This window comes from Aspergillus alliaceus (assembly GCF_009176365.1).
Source record: "Aspergillus alliaceus strain CBS 536.65 unplaced genomic scaffold BDW43scaffold_28, whole genome shotgun sequence".
NCBI lineage: Eukaryota > Fungi > Ascomycota > Eurotiomycetes > Eurotiales > Aspergillaceae > Aspergillus > Aspergillus alliaceus.
Window position 1 is genome coordinate 274,686 of NW_022474711.1, and position 19,011 is coordinate 293,696.

At 47.1% G+C, this 19,011-nt stretch overlaps 3 protein-coding genes across 3 annotated transcripts; 1 reads left to right on the forward strand and 2 right to left on the reverse strand.

The window, feature by feature from the left end:
- Positions 1 to 3,247: 3,247 nt before the first annotated feature.
- Positions 3,248 to 4,708, reverse strand: BDW43DRAFT_312121 (uncharacterized protein; the record flags this gene model as incomplete). Its single annotated transcript, XM_032047306.1, has 1 exon — positions 3,248 to 4,708. The coding sequence occupies one exon, from the start codon at positions 4,706 to 4,708 to the stop codon at positions 3,248 to 3,250; it is 1,461 nt and encodes a 486-aa protein (XP_031899280.1).
- A 3,195-nt stretch (positions 4,709 to 7,903) lies between these two features.
- BDW43DRAFT_109419 (6-phosphogluconate dehydrogenase) lies at positions 7,904 to 9,686 on the forward strand. The gene is made up of 3 exons (XM_032037888.1): positions 7,904 to 8,068; positions 8,256 to 8,496; positions 8,715 to 9,686. Exons 2-3 carry the CDS (start codon positions 8,314 to 8,316, stop codon positions 9,453 to 9,455), a joined length of 924 nt encoding a protein of 307 aa, XP_031899281.1. The 5' UTR covers positions 7,904 to 8,068; positions 8,256 to 8,313; the 3' UTR covers positions 9,456 to 9,686.
- A 14-nt stretch (positions 9,687 to 9,700) lies between these two features.
- Positions 9,701 to 18,398, reverse strand: BDW43DRAFT_279432 (putative cell morphogenesis protein (PAG1)). Its single transcript, XM_032042302.1, has 4 exons — positions 17,099 to 18,398; positions 16,809 to 17,039; positions 13,437 to 16,745; positions 9,701 to 13,383 (listed from the first exon to the last, which is right to left on the reverse strand). Exons 1-4 carry the CDS (start codon positions 17,789 to 17,791, stop codon positions 9,904 to 9,906), a joined length of 7,713 nt encoding a protein of 2,570 aa, XP_031899282.1. The 5' UTR covers positions 17,792 to 18,398; the 3' UTR covers positions 9,701 to 9,903.
- Between the last annotated feature and the right edge of the window lie 613 nt (positions 18,399 to 19,011).

Here is a 19,011-nt window from a genome sequence, read left to right on the forward strand (position 1 = left end):
TCACATATATAACCAAACAGGTGATCTGCAGTTACTTTACTCACTACTCATGAATGTATCATGTCTATTATAGAATACAGTCCTAATCTCTATGAACAGTAAATCTCGGCGCTCGATGTCAACTGCAGTTCTGGCCATTATAGCTGATATTCCTGGATTAAATAAGTAATGTAAGTATAAGCTATATTCAGAAATATATTTATATTCCCTTATAGTAAAAACAATAAGCTTACCTAGGTCATGCTATGTTAATATAAATATGTGAGGTAGCCATCTATGCAAAGATTGTTATCCAAGTAGTACTACATACATTTCACGTTTCAAGAACATTAAAAACAAAGGTGTGAACAAGTAATGAGAATTGGAGTAAATTGTTATTACACCACAACACTAGGTAACAGTAAATTGGGCGCCGAAAACAGCTACTCTTGACGCCAGTTTAAGCGTCCTAGTTAACGCAATTCCCAACCGAGCGCCGCACCTCACATAAAACTCTGCCCGCGGCTGAACTATTAGGGCCTTTATCGACAAAGCAATCATATTTCTATATAAAAGCGAATTAGGACATTAATTAGGGTATTGTCTGCGAGTATGCCCTAGAATATGAAAGTCACTATAGCGTGGGGGCGCTCGTACGCGCGGTCTAATTAGAGATAGCTCTTGATCTATAAGTACAGTATCTTGACTCTTGAGTTTCTTTAACCTCATTTTCATGCTGTATATACTCCCGAGCTTCCTGGACTGAGAAGTCCTCAGTATGGGCGACTTAGTGATTAGATTGCTTCTTTTCTGCTATAGTTCATTAATTGTAGCCTGTAAATATTGGTTTTCTTTGCTAAAAATGCCCCGTTGTTGTACACCATTTTATATTTCTTAATTAACTAATTTAAAGCGGTCTTTGTAGGAGAAGGGCTCTGTGTACGAGCCCTTAGTAACTTTTTAATTGTAGTTGTCTGCGTCTGTAGCTGCTCGATATTATAGGGTGTTTTCGGTACTGAATTAGTTGATTAACTGCCTGGTAATGTAAGGGTCTTAAGCCTTATAGTAAGGCATCTGAGAACCTCTTCTGGGTCAAATGGAACTAACTATACCAGTAGCTTGAAAAGTACTTAAAATACTATCTGTAGTAATTGCTATATCGCGAGCTTTAGGATAGATCTTGATAAAATCAAGCTTATCTATAGAGTTAATTTCTCTAAATATTTTGTCGTGAACTAAGTGTCCGTACGCCTTTTCTAAGGGTGAAAAATGCCAATATCAAGCGGTTGAAGATTATCTAAGAAATAAGGCAGTATACAGATAGGAATAATATTATTCTCACTGCATATTTTATTGAATTCAGGAGAGAGATGGCTACCATAGTGTTACGCCTGGGTATTCGGGCTGGAGCTCTGTGACCAGTTAGCTGCACTTGCGTAGCGAGGGTCAAACCTAAATGTCAGAATCCACTGAGATTCAGTAACTAGACGCCGAGATAATATGGTGGTGACTCTAACCTAAGGTCCAATAGAGGTTGATAACTGTAATCCGTGAATAGCTCAAGTCCAGAAAGGCCAGGCCTATCAAGTACGTATACTCGATAGTTCGAAGAGTACGAACGAATTAAATGCTGGTCTTCGTACTAAAGGTAACTCTGTAATAGCAATTGAAATTGATCACGAAGAACTAAACTAAGTACATGAATAAGTGTCCTTATATATCCATCCCTGGGGTGCCGTGGTAGCTGGGTTGGTATCCTGATGGTATCCGTGTGGTATATGGTAATACTGGTTTTTATACCTCCTAGTGATCAGTTGTACACCACTTAGTCAATCACGTGACCATAATCGCTGGTCTGACATAAGTAGCGTTTGGTTGGCGTTCCTTGATCCCAGTGTCACCTCAGCCTATCATTCTGCCTCATCCCTCCGCCTCCTGATAAGGGCGCTAGACAAGGGTCTGTAACACATAGCCATCTAAAATAAGTAACTGATATTTTCTAAATGTATAACTAGCTGTAGCAGGAATAAAGAGCTTTTAAAGCCAGTATAGTCTAATTTTATCAGTTATCCAGCCATTTTTACTGATTTCAAATCTTTAATCATGTAGAATATTAGAATCTTTATACCAGCCCTGTATATAAATCTTTCCCTTAGAAATAATACAAGGTAATAAGGTATATCCGGTAGAGCTAATATAAAGTGATCTATTCTTAAATTTCCTGGCTGAATAACTTGATATTTTTTATGTAATCTAGGGGTCAACTGCCGCCTCGGGAAGTGATCGGCTCCCCGGAGTACAAATTGAGTTAGTTTTGATTTCATTCTGCCTCTCTATTCTCAAAGGTGCTCCGGGGATAACCGCATTGCTGCCTACTTCCGGTGTTCCTGGGAGCGAAGGCTGGAATATGACGTACTTACACGTTGCTATGGTAACTTAGTCTCGTCTTCTACTTCCGCCTGTCTTTCAACCTGTGTGAGGATTTGAGCGTCTCACTATCTATACGCTGTACTATTCACTCCTCCTTCACAATGTAGCAAAAGTTTACTTTGTCTTCTGTTTTCCATGTCTGGGGCTGGATCGTTCCCAGGACCGTCATGCACAATATCGTGCAGATAATCTTGCGAGCCTGGCTAGAAGCCTTGACTGCATCGACACCACGTTCTACGCATAGTGAAGACATAGATTATCGGTCCGAATATAATGCCGAAGAAGTTCGTTACGCTATCTGTGTCAATCTAACGTTTCCGGGAACGCTTCTCCCAGTCGATCCACTACGGCCTTGAACGAGGTCCCAATTGGCTACAGCAAAGGGCCAGAGAGCTGCGTCGATCATATATGTCGCCAAGTAGAAAGGTAACAACAAAAACAATTCTCTATCGTATCTTCACTACTGAGCCGAGGAACATCAACCCTCAAGGCTAATCTACAATCGCTGGTCGACGCTAGAAAGGGCTAAAGGTGCCATATTTTATTGCGCTTAATAGCTCATATTCTTTGGTATTAGAAAAACATTGTTTCCTTTTTCTTTCTCACGGGTTGGTCCAAATCAGCAGCGGTCGTACCCTTTGCATAGATAATCAGGCTATTTTAGATCAAGTGGATTCCTCGTTCTGCACTGCCCCAAATCAAAATAAATTAAGCAGACACATAACGTGCCCCTCTCCACATTTGTTGTTTATAAGACACACAGAAGCGCTCTACTAACAATAAGCTCACTAGTGAATCAGATAAGGCTAGCAACAGATGGAAGCGAGAAACACACAAACTAAGCCAAAAACGCAAGCACCTCGTTCTCCACGCGATCGAGATCGAACTTGTCCGGGTACATCAGCCAGTTATAAGCCAAGATCCCAATCAGCCAACCCTGTGCATCGTTGAAGTGGACACCAACATGGCCTTTAGATGGGGGGTTCATTATACACAACAGCTTGTCGTCTTCCCGAAACCTCTCCACCATGGGCACCACGACGTCTGCTTGGTGGTCCGCCAGTGCTTGATCGGCTATTTCCACGTCGACTACATCTGTGATCAGTCCCTGCTTGGCCAGATGTTCCAGCAACCGGCCAACCCGTTGTATCTGGGCCGCCTGCCAGGCAATAGTAGCTATCACCTGGTCTTGGAATTCCGGAGGCCCACGGCCTTCAAGAGCGAGCTGACAGGCAGTTGCAAGGGTGCAATAGTCGAGTGCACTCTTTAGCGGCCCGAGGTCTTTCAGGTAGTTTTCTATAACGATAGCTTTCATGTCGGTACCGGTGCTATTTTTCACCGGGCTGTCTCCCACTAACGCCTGCACTGGTTCTCGTTCTGGACTCACCCTGCGACGAAGTCTTCTCCAAAAAGTCCGGGCAGAGGTCCGTGATTGCAGAAGTGCCTCATGACGATCCTGAGCAGAAGCCACATTCGTGATCGCAGTCGCAATTTTCGGTGTGAGGATGAAGTGCGAGATATTGTGGGACAGAAGAGCGCGGGTGGAGGGGATCACCAGCGGTGTAGAGGTTTTCTGGTCAGGCCCAACATGGCGCATCTCATCGACTATTCGACTGCGATGCTGGGAGATTCTCCCTTCAGGGTGGGTGGTAAGCTCCTCCACAAACGCCGCTCCGAATAAAGAGCACCGGTTTCGGCCGGAGCCCGAGGTATAGCTCCAGGACTGCTCGCCGAGGGTGGCTGCTGTCTCGACAAGAACATCTCGCTGGGCGCCTACCTCGGGGGCTATCGTGGCCCACGTACCAGAGTAACAAGCCTCGTTGACGATCAGGAGGCGGACATTAGGCGGCAAGACAGAGAGAGCGGCAATCATCTCGGCTTTGGACAGAAACTCTTGTTTTGCGTGCTGAGGATATAGCGTGACAGCGCCGTCTCCCTGGTTACCATGCCCGATCAGAACGATTATAATGCGATCGCCAGGGCCTACCTGGCTGGAGGCATTTCTGATCCAGTTCATGATGTGTGATTTGAGGCCGTGGGCCTCTAGCCGATAGAATGGCCTCATGGCCTCCTGGCTGTCGTAAATAGGGACTCTCTCTCTCAAGTCCTCTCGCCCGAAAAGAAACGGCCCGGACATATTTGTGATATCATAAAGATGGGTTCCTGAGAGACATGTCGGATTCAGCCCGTCTGCCATGAACTTCTTCGCGACCATCACAAAGTCCGTTGCCAGGGCCGTGTCCAACACCCGGCCTCCAAAACCTACCAGTGCGAAGGTGTGGAATGTAGGCTCAGACATTTTTGAACAGGTGAACAGCTCTGTGTTCGAACAACGACCGCAAGTGACCAGCATTTGTTGACATCGAGATGACCGAGACACCCTGTGATTCCTCGGGTCAACCATGGTACTTCATCGTGCCTTCTTCCGTTCAACTGCTGAGGGGTGCCTCAGGCATATAGGGGCCAGCCGCACTAGGCAAAAGAGTAGGTCCCTAAAGCGAAGTTCAACCCCTCTGAAGTGACCTATGTTCTGCACAGGGCAATGTAATCCACGGTTAACCTGGTCCCCCAACCCCATTTCAATATTTTGAATCGGGATATCTCGACTAAACCACATTGATTAGTCTAAACCTTGCGATTTTTACAATTGAGTGATCTTATGCCCCATCTCCCAACACCCACTACACCTTGGCGGGGCCCTTTCTGGTGGTAAATCCTGCTGACTAGGCAAATCGCCCTGCGCATGCGATACTAACCCGTCACCTTCAACTGGCCGGTTTAGCTGCTGAGCTAGTTGTAGGCCCTCTTTAGCCGATAGGCCTCCTTCGTGTGTAATCTGCCTATTCAATCGTGTGCGTTTCTGGTGTTTTTTCTTATTCGCTGCGCGTAGATTGGCGTTTTCTTGCGCTAGTAACGCTGCGTTATGGCATCGTCACAGCGCACCCTTTGATAATCTAGTCTAGTATGATTTTTGATAGGTTAGAGAGCCATTTGACCGTGTCTTGAGTAGTGCCCGAAGCGAAGATGCCTTCTTTTGTAGCTGAACTATAGTTCTAGGCGTTTTTGGTGTGAATTAACTAGATCTGCTGCTTAGCCGGCTTCCTGGTGGTGTTAGGGTTCGGAGCGAGATAGTTATTTAGCTTAGAAAACACACGCTCTAGGTTAATTAGCGTAAGGCCAGGAGCAACAAAGCTATTTTGGATAGTCTGCGGTTGAAAAGCCTTGATACGCGCCTAAGGGTAATCTATAAGAAAATCGAGCTTGTCGATATGGTTGTATCTAACGCGGGCTAGATCGCTTATGAAGCGACTATATCAAGACTGTACCGTGAGGCAAGATCCTCCTTTATATACTATACACAATGGTCAGAAAACATAAGAGGCAGAAGGCAAAGTACCACTTACGTCGTTGATATCTTAGGAGCACTTCGCGTGAAGACTTCGCCCCACCGCTTTGCGGTAGAGCTAATACTATTGCCTCTAATTCTCGTGCAAGCTACTAAACTTCTTAATATTAGAGTTGTCAGGTATCCACTCGAGGAACAATATAATATCCTCTTTCCGAGCTACAACAAGAGATTAGAGTGGATCTTCTCCTAAATAATTACAGTGCCTATTTTGATCAGTCTCATTTCAATCTCAACTATTAAATTGGGTATTACCTGATCCACCGTCCCTTGATTTTATCAATATTATTCTTAGTCGAAACGGCGTCGGCATATCGCTTCTGAACAATGCCTTTCTCCAGTGTTCAACGACATCGTCACTAATACTCGGGGTTATAGGCTTGTTTCTTTCTATTCGTAGATAAATCAGGAATAGACATAGCCTCGGATAACAGCCCTTTCAAGCAGTGAAGAACAGCAGACCGAGAGAACAGGAAAACCGATATCGGAAAAGGAGAACAAAAAAACAGCGGTATAGAATCTGGTGATCAAAGAGACAAAGCACTTGACGGCCTTTAGCCGAAGAGTACTGAACAGGATCTACGGGTTGATGGGGGCAGGACCTCAATTGAAGTATTGAAAGAGATCCCTGATTGTCCACACTGAGTACCCTGGGTGAAGTGTGAGCAGGTCCCTGAGCAACCATGAGTGCTCAGGGAGCATACGGAAATAGTGAGCCGAAACAGATCACGTGCGTATGCGATTGACTAAGGTCCTTGTAAAAAACGTAATTCCCAACCGAGCGCCGCACCTCTTGCGTTTCTCACACGGTTGAAACTCTCGCTCAGTTCAACCACTCACCACGCCACCAAAAGCGCGTACAGGTTCAAATAATTCAGCTGAGAAGGAGGGAAGGATCTTGCTTGCAGTTTCTGCTATTAAAAATCAAGAAATAAGGTCAATTCATGACGCTGCACGCATCTTTAATGTCTCTGATAAACAATTCATCATTGTTTAAATGGTACTCTATCATGCACTGAAAAACACGCAAATTGCTATAGATTGACTGAGATACAAGAGAATGGATTTTATCTATGGATCAATACAGAGCAGCTCCCCGCCATCTCAGGTCCAAAATATGACCGATATCCTCCTTACAGACTCTGATTTTAATATATCTTAATCAATCAGTAAAAACTGGGTCAGCAGTTTTATTAAATGCCATGGCCTATATAGTAAGATAAAGGCTATTTATTCTTATTAATATAATTATCAGCGTGCTAAATATAAGGATCTAAAGATTTTAAAGAAGTAGTTTAATTTTATTCAGATTACAATAGTACGGTACAGTATTACTACTGCAGATATCTATAACTTTAGCAAGACTAGATATATAATAGGCCTTATAGCTACTGCAAAAGTAGTTACTAGATCTGATCTATATAAAAAATGTCAAGTTATTTAGCCAGGAAATTGAGGATAGATTAAAAAAAGAAAGAAAGAAAGAAGCATGTATATTATGTACATTAACAGCAATACACATCAACTCTCAGCATACCTTGATCCAGCTATAGATGATGACTATAGTGTAGGTGAACTAACTCCCCTTACCGATCGGGTATTTGTCGAACTAAACCTAAGCCAGTTAAGCAACACCAAGTTCCCTTCACGTGATATCATCGGCTCTCGGAGCTCCGCAGCCATTCCCGAAGTGGATTTCCCCGCATGGGGGTAGCGGAGAAGATGGAGCAGCAATAGCAAGTCAGACCAGTTGAAGTTACTAAATCCTGTGCCTGAGAGGTCCCAATTTCCCCCTGGTGGGCGAAAGGCTCGGGTAGCGACGGACAAACGACCTCGTGTCCTACTTCTCATCGAGTCCATTTGACCCTCACGATTCTGCCTTCGGTCTCAACGGGAGCCAACGTTTTGAACTTTATTACCCTGTTTGCCATTTGGAGCTCGGCCCAGAAAATATCGGCAAGGCGTAGGTTGCACTGGGACCAAATACATATAACTACAGGCTACCTCCCGACATTCTCCCCCACTACCTGCGCACTGGAAGGAAACCATCCATCCCCACTTTGCGTGTCGCCTGGTACATACATACGCCTTGAGTCGTTGTCAAGATGAGCATGTCGCGTGCGCTATCACTTCCCCTGCGAAGGGTCTCTGTCTCCTCTCCTAGCCTACGCTTTTCACAGTCTGCTGCTAGAGCTTTCTCGAGCTCTTTACGGCGCGATGATACCTGGGGCTTCATCGGACTAGGGCAAATGGGTACGTCGCTGTTTCTTTTTCTACATGATTTATTTAGCCTTCCAACCCTTTATTCCCTCGGGGACGATCAATTTGTATATTTGGCACTGAGCCATAGTTCCCAAGTTTACTCTGTTTACCTGGCAATTCTCTCAAATTCTCTATCTACGCCGTGTTCCTCTTGTGACATTTTCCCTCTTGAATCTAGCCCCTCACCTGTTTTAATTGTATACCCGGGATCTAACACAGTCTCCACAGGCTACGCCATGGCCAAGAACCTGCGCGCCAAGATCCCCGCTACTGACACGCTAATCATTCGCGATGTCAACGAAAACACTGCTAAAAGATTCGTGGAAGAGAACCAAGAGGCTGCCCGGAACAGTGGGGCCGGCGAAGACACCTCCAAGGTGCTTATCGCCCAAAACGCGCGAGAAGTAGCAGAGCAATCCGTAAGTCGATTTGCGTGCTTCATTTTTTCTGCCAGTATTATGTAGGATCTGCACCAACCTTGCTTAAAGACTGCGCTATAAATATACTTCTATTTTAGGTGCATTGGGGAGGGGAAATTTGGCATTATTAGATTGGCTCCAAAAAGAAAAAAAGAACAAAGGCAGAAGAGAAAAACAAAAGAAAAAGAAAGTCCCATACTAAACAAACACCTCTCCAGACAGTGTTAATCACCAGCCTTCCGGAACCCGAACACGTCAAGGACGTCTTCTACTGTATCCTCCGCCACGGCCAACTCCCTGCATTAGAAAAGGAGCGCTTATTCATCGACACCTCCACCATCGACCCGGCTTCCTCGAAAGAAATAGCGAATGCAATCCACACAACGCGCCAAGGGCGATTCGTCGACGCCCCGATGTCAGGTGGAGTGGTGGGTGCCCGCGCCGGTACGCTATCGTTCATGTTCGGGGCTTCATCGCAGACCGGCCAGCTCGTGGATCGCGTCCAGTCCGTCCTAATGCTAATGGGCAAAAAGGCCTGGCACATGGGAGGCTCAGGAACAGGCGTCTCCGCCAAACTCGCCAACAACTATCTCCTGGCCATCAATAATATCGCCACCGCCGAGGTGATGAATCTGGGAATTCGTTGCGGCCTTGACCCCAAGGTTCTGGCGGATATGATCAATACATCCACTGGCCGCTGCTGGCCGATGGAGATCAATAACCCGGTTCCCGGCGTTGTTGAGACGGCTCCGGCGTCACGCGAATATGCGGGCGGGTTTGGCATCAGTTTGATGAATAAAGATCTTCGACTGGCGATCTCTGCTGCGGAGGAGTCCGGTACTCCTCTCGCCTTGGCTGATATGGCTCGGGGCGTGTATAAAGCGGTTGAAGACAAGCATCGAGGTAAGGACTTTTCGGTGGTATACAAGTGGCTGCAGGAGCAGTCAACCGCACAATAGTGGCAGGTGATGATGATCAGATTGGAATTAGTATTCTTTAGTTTTCTTCTCTTTAGCGCGACATTGTTTTCGAGAACCCTATATTAGTTTCCGCCTTGTTTCGTTTATTCCATTCTCTTTTGTATTCTTTCTATGGGGCGAAATATCTAGTAGAGTTAAAATAGCATTTGGGGGCAATTGAAAATGTATAACGAAATTTATAATTATCTGTTCCCTTCAGTTCGACTGAAATACTATACACAAATCTAACTTCTACGGCAAGGAATAACACGATCCTATATGAAACATCCCAGAGAAAAATCAAGGGCTAACGGGTATGTAGTAGTATATGTAATCTCCGAAATAAATTGCGCGCAAACGCCCCCATATTACACCGATTACCAGGATTAGAAGTATATTTTTGTGAAAGCCAAATGTAAGCCGGAAATTGCAAAGAGAAAGTGGATGTCTACTGCCCCGGTGATGTTGGATTACTCACGGGGCCTGCGAGGTATTCTGGGGGCACTTTCGGCACACGTGGCGAGCTTGTAGTCTGAGCTAATGCCCGGTGTTGAGTTCGAACAAGATCACGCTGTCGCTCTTTCTCTCGGTTGTTCGCAGTGCCGCCGGTAAGACGTCTCATACCACTGCGGATCATGGATTCAAGTGAGGAAGACCCATCGGTTGCGCTACGAGTTTGGTTGAGTTGATGAGGTGCCAGCCTGTTAGCCACAATGCGCTCATCAAGATCACACATCCCTTCCTCTACTTCGTCATCAGAGAGGAACGCAGATTCGCTGAAGCCAATAGGTGGAGTGGCAAACTGGGCACTGGATGTCGTCGGTGAGAACAATTGATTGACGGGAGACGTGACGGAACGAGCGTGTGACACTGGCCGTAATGTTTGACCAGACACTTGAGGTGTCAATACTCCGGGTGAATGCACCCCAGGATTGTCAAACCGGAAGTTTGGGGGTCGAGACTCGGCGAGACCGTTGTGAAAAGATGAAGAGGATGCTGTTCGTGCTAGAGATTTCCGTAAAATTGGGGCTGTTTGTTGATCATAGAGATTAGCGCTTGTGTCAACGTAAGTCCCCGTAAAGCCGCGCAACGCCGAGTCTGCCATAGAATCTATTGCCGGATGACCAGTCTCAGTCTCTTCGAAAAAGTCGTCCAGACTATCCAACTTCTGTACAATATCTCCCATATTCCCATCCGCCTGAGTATCGATTGATTTCATCGTATCAGCCCGCATAGGGAAGAAAGAATCGTTGTATTCGTCCGCGTGGAACTCCACTTCTGAGGGAGCGGTTTCTTGGACTTCTATGCGATCCACCTCAGCACATGTATAGAACACAGCGTGGACATTGTGTCGAGTGATACTTGACTGGGTAGCAGGCATCGGGATAGACCACCCAGTGGGTTCTGGTATGCCGTAGAGGCTTTGAATACGCTCATATTCTTTGCGGATTGCTCGGGAGGAAGAAGACGATGCCATGCTCATTCGGAGATGATGTCGCTCCATAGGATTGCCCGAAACGGTCATGATGTGATCCATTACCTGCAGAGCCTGGGGGCAAAGGTCGGTTTGCAAAAGACGCAAAAGAGGCGAGATCAAGTCAGGGCCATGACATGTCACCTCTGCTCGTCGCATGTCCATCTCAGGTATTAGCACGCAAAGCATCTTCATAATCTTGGTCCGGAACCAATCAGTTGTGTTCGTTAACAGGCCCATAAGGAAAATCAGACTTTGAACATCTTGCCGAGGAAAATAGTACGATCGAATTTCCGTAATAATATGGTTCAAAAAGTCGTTTTCGGCCTTATATTGCCCGTTAGCAAACCCGAGAAGTGAAGCTGCGAGACGAGGACACCTCTCGCCCTCGGCAACACGGGCTAACAGCGTAGCACGGGCGAGCGTCTTCGGATCATCAACAGCAGGATCAAATTGATGTAGAAAATGAGCCATGTTTGCCAGAATTGTAAAGAGTAAGCGGTTGCCATCACCCATGAGTTCATTGTTTGGGAACCCGCTCAACCGGTGCAAAACATCTAACGTCAAATTGAGCGATTCGCATGACTTCAGCCCTTTATAGACTATATTCTGGAGACCATCAAATCCACCTTCCCATTTAGGGGGCTGGCCTTTAATGAGCTCTGCGACAACCATCGGGTCGCTCAGATCGACGCGCTCCATGAATTTCTCCAGCATACCAATGCTTTCAATGAACTCTGTCTCGTGAATTGTATTGAGGCATGCACAGGTAGTCCAAAACAATTGTGGATAGCGTAGCAGATCCGCTGGAGCCAAGGAGCTAATAATAATCTTCAATGTTGTGAGAATTTCCATCGAGAAAGTCCGGTAATCCGCTTCCTCATCTGCAATAGTGTTGGACAGTCGAGCTAGCATATCTGCAAGCATCCTAGAGTCCAACGACATGGATATGCAGCGGAATACTTGGAACGATCGGCAAGCGAGATGTCGTACCGGGCATGACGTCGCCCAATTCAAGGCTTCTTTCGCCCAAAGATCGTTGATACCTTCATAGGCAAGGCTGAAGAAATCGACAACCTGTCGGGTCACACTGGACATCGAAGAAGGAACTCGGCTGCCATTTTCCTCTTCGTCCTTGTCGTTGGTGTCTTCATACTCCCAGACTACCTTTGGGTCGCTCTTACGGATAGACTCCACAAAGTCTTCGATAGACTGCCTAGTTCCAGCTGAGGCGTCGTCTTCAAGCTTGGCGGCAATCAATTCATGGATCAAGTGGACCAACATTTCTCTAGCTTGCTCTTGCACGGTGAGTGTATAGTGATCCCAGAGGATCAAGACCACGTGGAGTAACTTGACTACATCTTCCAGAGGAAGTGTGACAGGAGCAACCATCAAATCCACGAGAAATATCAGAGCAACTTGGCCAAGAGAAAGCCCCGCCTGTTTGTTTCCAACAGGGAGTACAGTTCCCAAGTCGGCGACATAAGGTAGGCCTTTGATATCCGGTGGAGGCGGAGTTATATCTTTCCTTTCCTGCACCATGTTCTTAGGGACAACTTGCAACAAGAAAAACTCTATAACCTTTGAGCCAGCAGGTGTTCCTGCGAGGAAGACAACTACTTGCTTAGCATAGTCAACAAAGTTCTGCTCTTTACGCTCCAAGCAAAGGCTGATAACGAAGTCAAGAACCAGCTGCACGTTCCCGCCGTGTGGGCCCGTTGCCAGTGCCTGCCAGAGAGCTTGAACCTCATTCGGAAGGATCGTGCTGCATCGAATGGTGATCTCAAAAAGGTTGGCTAGAAGCATGTATGATCTAGCCGTAGGGCCCCCGTTAGGGTCGACCTGAAGCTCTATTGTCTGTACCCAAGGCAGAATAGCAGCGACCATGTTTCGTTGACTATCGGGTCGCAAATTCCTGAAGTGTAGGGAGAACTCTGAGAAAAGAGTGAAAGCAAGGTCAGAATGCTGTTTTGCTAGGCGCTTAGATGTTTCAAACTGAGCAAGTTTGTATACCGCGGTGGTTTTATCAGATATGCTGATGTCGAAATCTTGCAGTCTGGAGCTCTTCTGTTGACGTTCCTCCAAGATACGAAGAAGTTTGGCAGACTTCATTCGGATCTCCCGCTTCTGATTACCAAGAGTGACAAGGACTGCACCCAATATTCTCCAGAAACCAAGGGGGTAGTCCGTGTGCTCGATGAGTACTTCAGAAACTACCTCAAAGTAGCTCTCAATGGCCTTGGGCCGTTCTGTGACGTAGCACATCTCTATCGACCGTTCGAGCAAGTATGAATGATCTTTATTGTGGACGATCAAGTTTTTTAGTGCTCGTCTGCCAATCGCGTGCCACTTGTCGCTGAGTGTACTAAAGATAATATCAATCCATGAGAGCATTCGTCCTACATCGAACTGAAGCACAGAGCCACTTTCCGTAGTAATGCTAATCGGTCCCGCCTTCGAGAATTAGCTGACGGGCATAAGTCTAGAGAGGTATGAAAGTTACTTACACACAAGGATGCCATCGCGCTAAGCGCTGCCGCTCGAAGATTTTTCTTCTCTATCTCCATGGCTGCTGCGGTGTTACGGAGCTCACCAGTTTCTCGCTGACTTGTGATGGCGAGCTTTCGCATATTGTCCTCTCTCTGAGAAATCTGAGCCTGGTTCGGAGAGTATCCACACCAATCTTCCATGAGGGAGAACGCAGACTTTCTGGATTCGAAGGGTATCCAACGTGAAGGATCTTTTGTACGATTGATTCCTTCGAAAATTTCCTCCATTAGTCCGCAGTAGTGAAACCGCAGCCGCTGGAACTCCCAGTCATTCTGGACTTCGGCGTCACTCAAAAAGATCCGCAGATCCTTTGCGTAGGTAACAAGATTATTGACGATCCAGTCGTCATTATACACTTCAGGCTCCTGCAGGAAGTTTGACGTGAGCTTGTAAACATGCGTGACTTCTGTCCGCAGTCTATCCGTTTTCCGATTGCGTCTTGGGCTGCTCGGGGATCGGTAATGTGTACCAATGCGGATCTTTGCTTCTTCGTTGCAAGTTGTGACCGCATATTGAAGTGACTCGAGCAATGTACGATAAAGGTTCTTATTTATAGAGCCCAACGCGACCACGATAGCATTGCGGATGGAAGCCCTTTCAGCCGAAAGCAGCGGAATTACAAATGCAAAGAGGCTCCTAGCGGAACTAATTTTGTCATTTGACTGCTGGGATCCTTTTGAAGACTTTCGCGCGTGCTGGGCGTTCGCTAACTGACTCTGAGACTGTGCACCAACACTGTTGACGGTCGTACAGGCCATGACTAGGTAAAGCTTCCATTGTTCGACTAGAATCTCGGCAGTCATATGAGACCTTCCATGCGGGCGGGTCTGCGCGACATCCAAGGGTCCATATGGAGGATGTTGGGGATTTTCGGCAAGCCCGGTAATCGTTTTGTGCATCTGTACTAGTCTTGCGCAGACAATCTCCCGCCCAAGAGTCACGGCGAACGGACAAGTCTCGAAGCTTATCCGGATGATATTTGGGAACACTTTCGACCATAAAGTCGAGTCATACGACACCTCACTGCTGCATAGTTCAATGAGAGTGTTATGGGATGCACTCCTTCGCTTTCCTTTCTGAATCCGACTCCTCTCAGCAACTGTGAGTTGCTCATCACTTACATTCAAGATTTGGTGGGAATCTGCCTCAAGAATCTTGATGATCCGTGTGTTCTCCTTACCAAGCGCCCTATCAAACTCTGTGATAAGCCGAAGCACGGTGATGGCGAAAGCCCGCACCCTCCTAGACTGCGAGCATAAGAAGAACAAGCCATGGGATTCAATCTCTTCAACATGTGCAAGCACACTAGAAAGGTCAAGCTGCAAGGCTCGACTGCCAGAGCCCGACTTGTCGCCCGCTTCTGCGACCGCTCCTTTGCTTTTGTGTTTTATCTCCTCTATCCAGATTTCCAACAATTCAACATAGAGTCGTAGCGTAGATTCTATGTGCCCTGGTCCAAGCATGCCTTCATCTGACATTGTTGAATACCTCGCATCGAAATTGAAAATAAACCGGGCAAAACCAATGGTCACCTGTTGCGCATGGCATTGCCTGGCGATTGCCTTCAGAGATTCAGCAGAAGAAAAGGCTATGTTTGATTGCACGTGAGCTGTGCCAGTACAAAGCAAATTGATCAACGAGTTGAACGGAATATGATCTGACAAGCAGCGAGGAAGCGCTTGCACGGCAACGTGAAGCAAATCGTAAAACCCTTGCCTTTGGTCCAGCGTGTTTATGTGATCATCGCGCCTTCCAAAGCTGAATGCATCTGAAATCGGCGTCTTGGGAGTCGCGCCGCCAAACTTCTCATCCAAAGCCGCCTGACCTCCAAATGTATTGTCACACAAGAGGGTGATTTTACCCAATACCTCGCAGAAGCGGATATAGTAACTTCTAATATTGTCACTCAGCCTTGAAGTGTTAACGGGGCGTGGGTGTGCATCATCCCGTCTTTCCAAAGCAGTTGGCAACCGTGGGTCCGCAAGGAATTGCGGTCGTAGCAAGTGAGTCGTCGCCGAGATATCAGTGAAAGGATTCGGTATCGATCCTGTTGGGAAAGGTGGGCATAGCTGGTCACAGTTCTCTAGGTCGGTCACTATAGCAAGGAATGATCTAATTCCGATGACCATCTTTTCCGGCTCCATCTGTTCGATTTTCAATTCCTTCCCAGATAGGAAAAGATCCGAATTTATCATAGGAAAGATGATGTTGCGGAAGCAAACCTCTGGATGCTTAAATCCAATCATCCGCACCAGTTGGATCAACGGCTCTGTCACCGCCGGCTCCGTACTCAAATACGTTCTTTTTCCTGCGGGTAGTGCAATTTTAGCCACTTCCTCTACCTTTCTAAGAGTAGCCGTTGGGGATTCCGAGTAGCGAAAAAAATATGTCCAAAGTAAGCGACACATTGCATGGAGAGCTGGGCCCCTGGTAGGACGGTCCTTTAATCTCGGCGGGAGCCCCAAAGTGACGGACAACCATTGGGAAGAAAAGTTCTCTTTCGATGAAACGCACAAGAGCAAAACGTGGAGAGGAAAAGAAGCGGCCCAGTGTCGAGGTTTGGTTAGCATCTGGGACAGGCGCGGCTGGACCAAGTCCAGGAAGTCCTTCCATTTAGGTAGAGACAAGTCGCAGCTAGGGTTCGCCGCCACCGGTAAAAGTAGCTTCTCGAAGATATAGCAATAAGCTTGCTTAACCCGCTGTCCATGTGCGTTAACAAACAACCGCGCTAAAGACCGCATGAAATCACAAGATTTAGGCCATGCATCTGGATACGTCCCAATCCGCAGATGTCTCATGCCTAAGATCAAAAGCTCGGCTCTGGCATCGCCGTCTTTTGAAGGTCCTCGAAGAGTTTCTTCCTTTTGATACCTTTCGAGTTCCGCTATAAAGCGGGTTGTGACACTCGTGAAATTCGTTTCACTCATGATCCCAAGCAGTTGGGAGTATATTCTCCAATTGGCTATGCGAAGTAAGGACGCAGCAACCTGGTCAGGATCGACCGTTTTAAGTTGACTGAACACAATCTCTTCCAGACGCTCGGCCATATCAACCGTAATAGAAGCAAGACTGCTCTGGTTGAAAATCTCAATCAGAACTCGACATACGAGGTACACCGACACAGTTGCACGACGCTCAGCCAAGATAACATCATCATTTCTAGGGAAGATCGGGTTCGAGGATGCATGATCTGTCTGAGAAGCCGCGTCGGCAGCTACTTGTGGCGGTTCTGTATTCCGGCGGATAAGTAAGCCGTTTTCCTTCGCCTACCAAGATTATGTATGGTTAGCTAACGGGTGGCTATTCGAATGAGGTATCTCAAACCATACTTGATTAGACACTTGTTTAGCCATGATCGCAGCATCCCCCTTGGCTTTGCGCCAGAACATAATCGTGTCGATCAATGGTTTCGGTTTTTGTCGTGCGATATGGCCCAGAGCAGAGATCAACTGATCAAAGCCTGGATCTGCTCCCGGTCCACATACCATTTCCACTGGCATATCAGACTCCCCCAGCTTCATAATGGCCTGGTTTATCTTGTTGTCTGCCTGACCAACAAACTTATCCCATAGTCAGCTGCTATTCCGAATATTCTGGAGCGGGGCGGGAGTGCGCTTACAGAGTTGAAGAGATGATGCAAGGCATATTCCCCCACTGTTTTTGATTCCGTGTGGTGTTTTGAATGTGACCGACTATGAGAGCGTGGTTTGCCACTCGAGTTCATCCTCCTATGGGCCGGGTTCGCCGGACCGCCATCGACGGCCTCGTCGGTATCTTGATCTTCGATGGTGCTCAACATGCCCTGCAGAGTATGGCCTGTGCCGTTGACCCCCTGGTTCTGATGAAATGTGTGCATATCAAGTTGCTCCAATCGGCCCAGCGGGGAACTGTCCTGCTCAACGCCAACGCTACGTCCGAGGGATGCGATCAGCTCCGGGCTCAGAGGGCTCGTGGAAGTGGAAGAGGCGGCAAAGCTGGGGTTGCGAGAGTGTTGGATCCCATGAACAATCGAAGTCTGGCGGTGGTGTCCGTATGAGTTGGAAGGACGTCTCTCCAGGGTCACATCGTAGGCAGCACCGGGGCGTCCGGAGGAAGCCTCGGGGCTTTTGGAGTTAGAATGGCCGCGGCGAGTATTTTGAGGTTGAAGGGTCGAGGGGGCCAGCGTGGAGGGGTCGGCTAGTCTTCCTCTAACGGCGGACGTTTCCCGGCTATGAACGGTGGAAGACGGAGTACTCCTGGTCACTAAACGTTCTGGTGGGGATGCGAAGGTATGGTGCGACGCAAGACCTGACTCGTCAGGGATGAGGGGCATTGTAGTTGGCTGGACGGGACCAGCTTTGATGGATGGATGGGAAGCCACTAGACAGGCATAACATATTTAGATTAGCTTATCGATCGTCGTGATATGATGTAGTACCCGGATAGAACTCAATCCGGGCATTCCAGGAAGAAAGGGTGATGCCCGAACAGTGGGCGAATCACCTGGGACACCTACTGATGTACTGCGTCTTTTTATTCAGTCTGGATTCATTGCTTGCTGAGGCTCACATTTACTGGAGCGAAAGAATCCAAGGGCAGTTTAGAGCAGCACATTGTTGCTCAACGGCCTCATAGATGGCGAGAAAGAAGTGAGATGGTGGTGTTCAAGGATGATGATCTTTGACCGATCCCAGTGGGCAGTTGTTTGTTCGCGACCGAAAAGCACGGGTCTTCTATGGGCACCACAAGAAAACAAAAACGAACCCACGGTATTTATCCATGGTAGTTGTCGAACATGTGGTTTTATAAGCATTGTTAGCCCGAAATTAAATTTCATTAAAAAAATGGGGTCACAGCAGGCATAGAACGATCTCTAGCTTTACTATTCACATAGAACTGGTTCGCTCTATGTATCACTGATTTCCTTCAGATATATGCGGGCAGGTCAGTTTGCCGGCAAGTCCTGATCTGATATACAACAGGCAGAGAAATATATAATCTTTTATATACACTGTAAGCCCTATCACTAGAACGATAACGACCCATGCAGGTATCCCATTATAGACCAAATTCCCTCCTTAATCGATTAGAAATACAAGGTTAGGTGGACAAGATATTAGTACCAGTGTTCAAAACATTAAGGCTGATCAGGGGTGGTTTCCGAGACATTGATGGGGTCATCAAGTATTTACGATATAGTTTACCTTCCACACACACACACACACACACACACACACACCTATTCTCTTCAACGAATTACGAGCGAAACACCGGTTTCTAACGAGGAACAAGGGCCGGCGGGCTACACATGCAAGATACATATGTGCATCGTCGCTGAGGATGAGTGCCAAGTAGATCCTCGAGCTGCTGATCTTCAGACTGACCATGCAATGCAGTCAGGGTTCTAGAAGTGGCAATGAAAGCGAAGGGATCTGCGCACAGAGTACTGTACCCCGACTACGTGCACACCTTCCTCCTCTAACTACTTAGTAACAACCATTGTTCCCGTGTCTGGCGATAGTGCAGTCCGGGTTTTCCTACTAACTTCTTTAG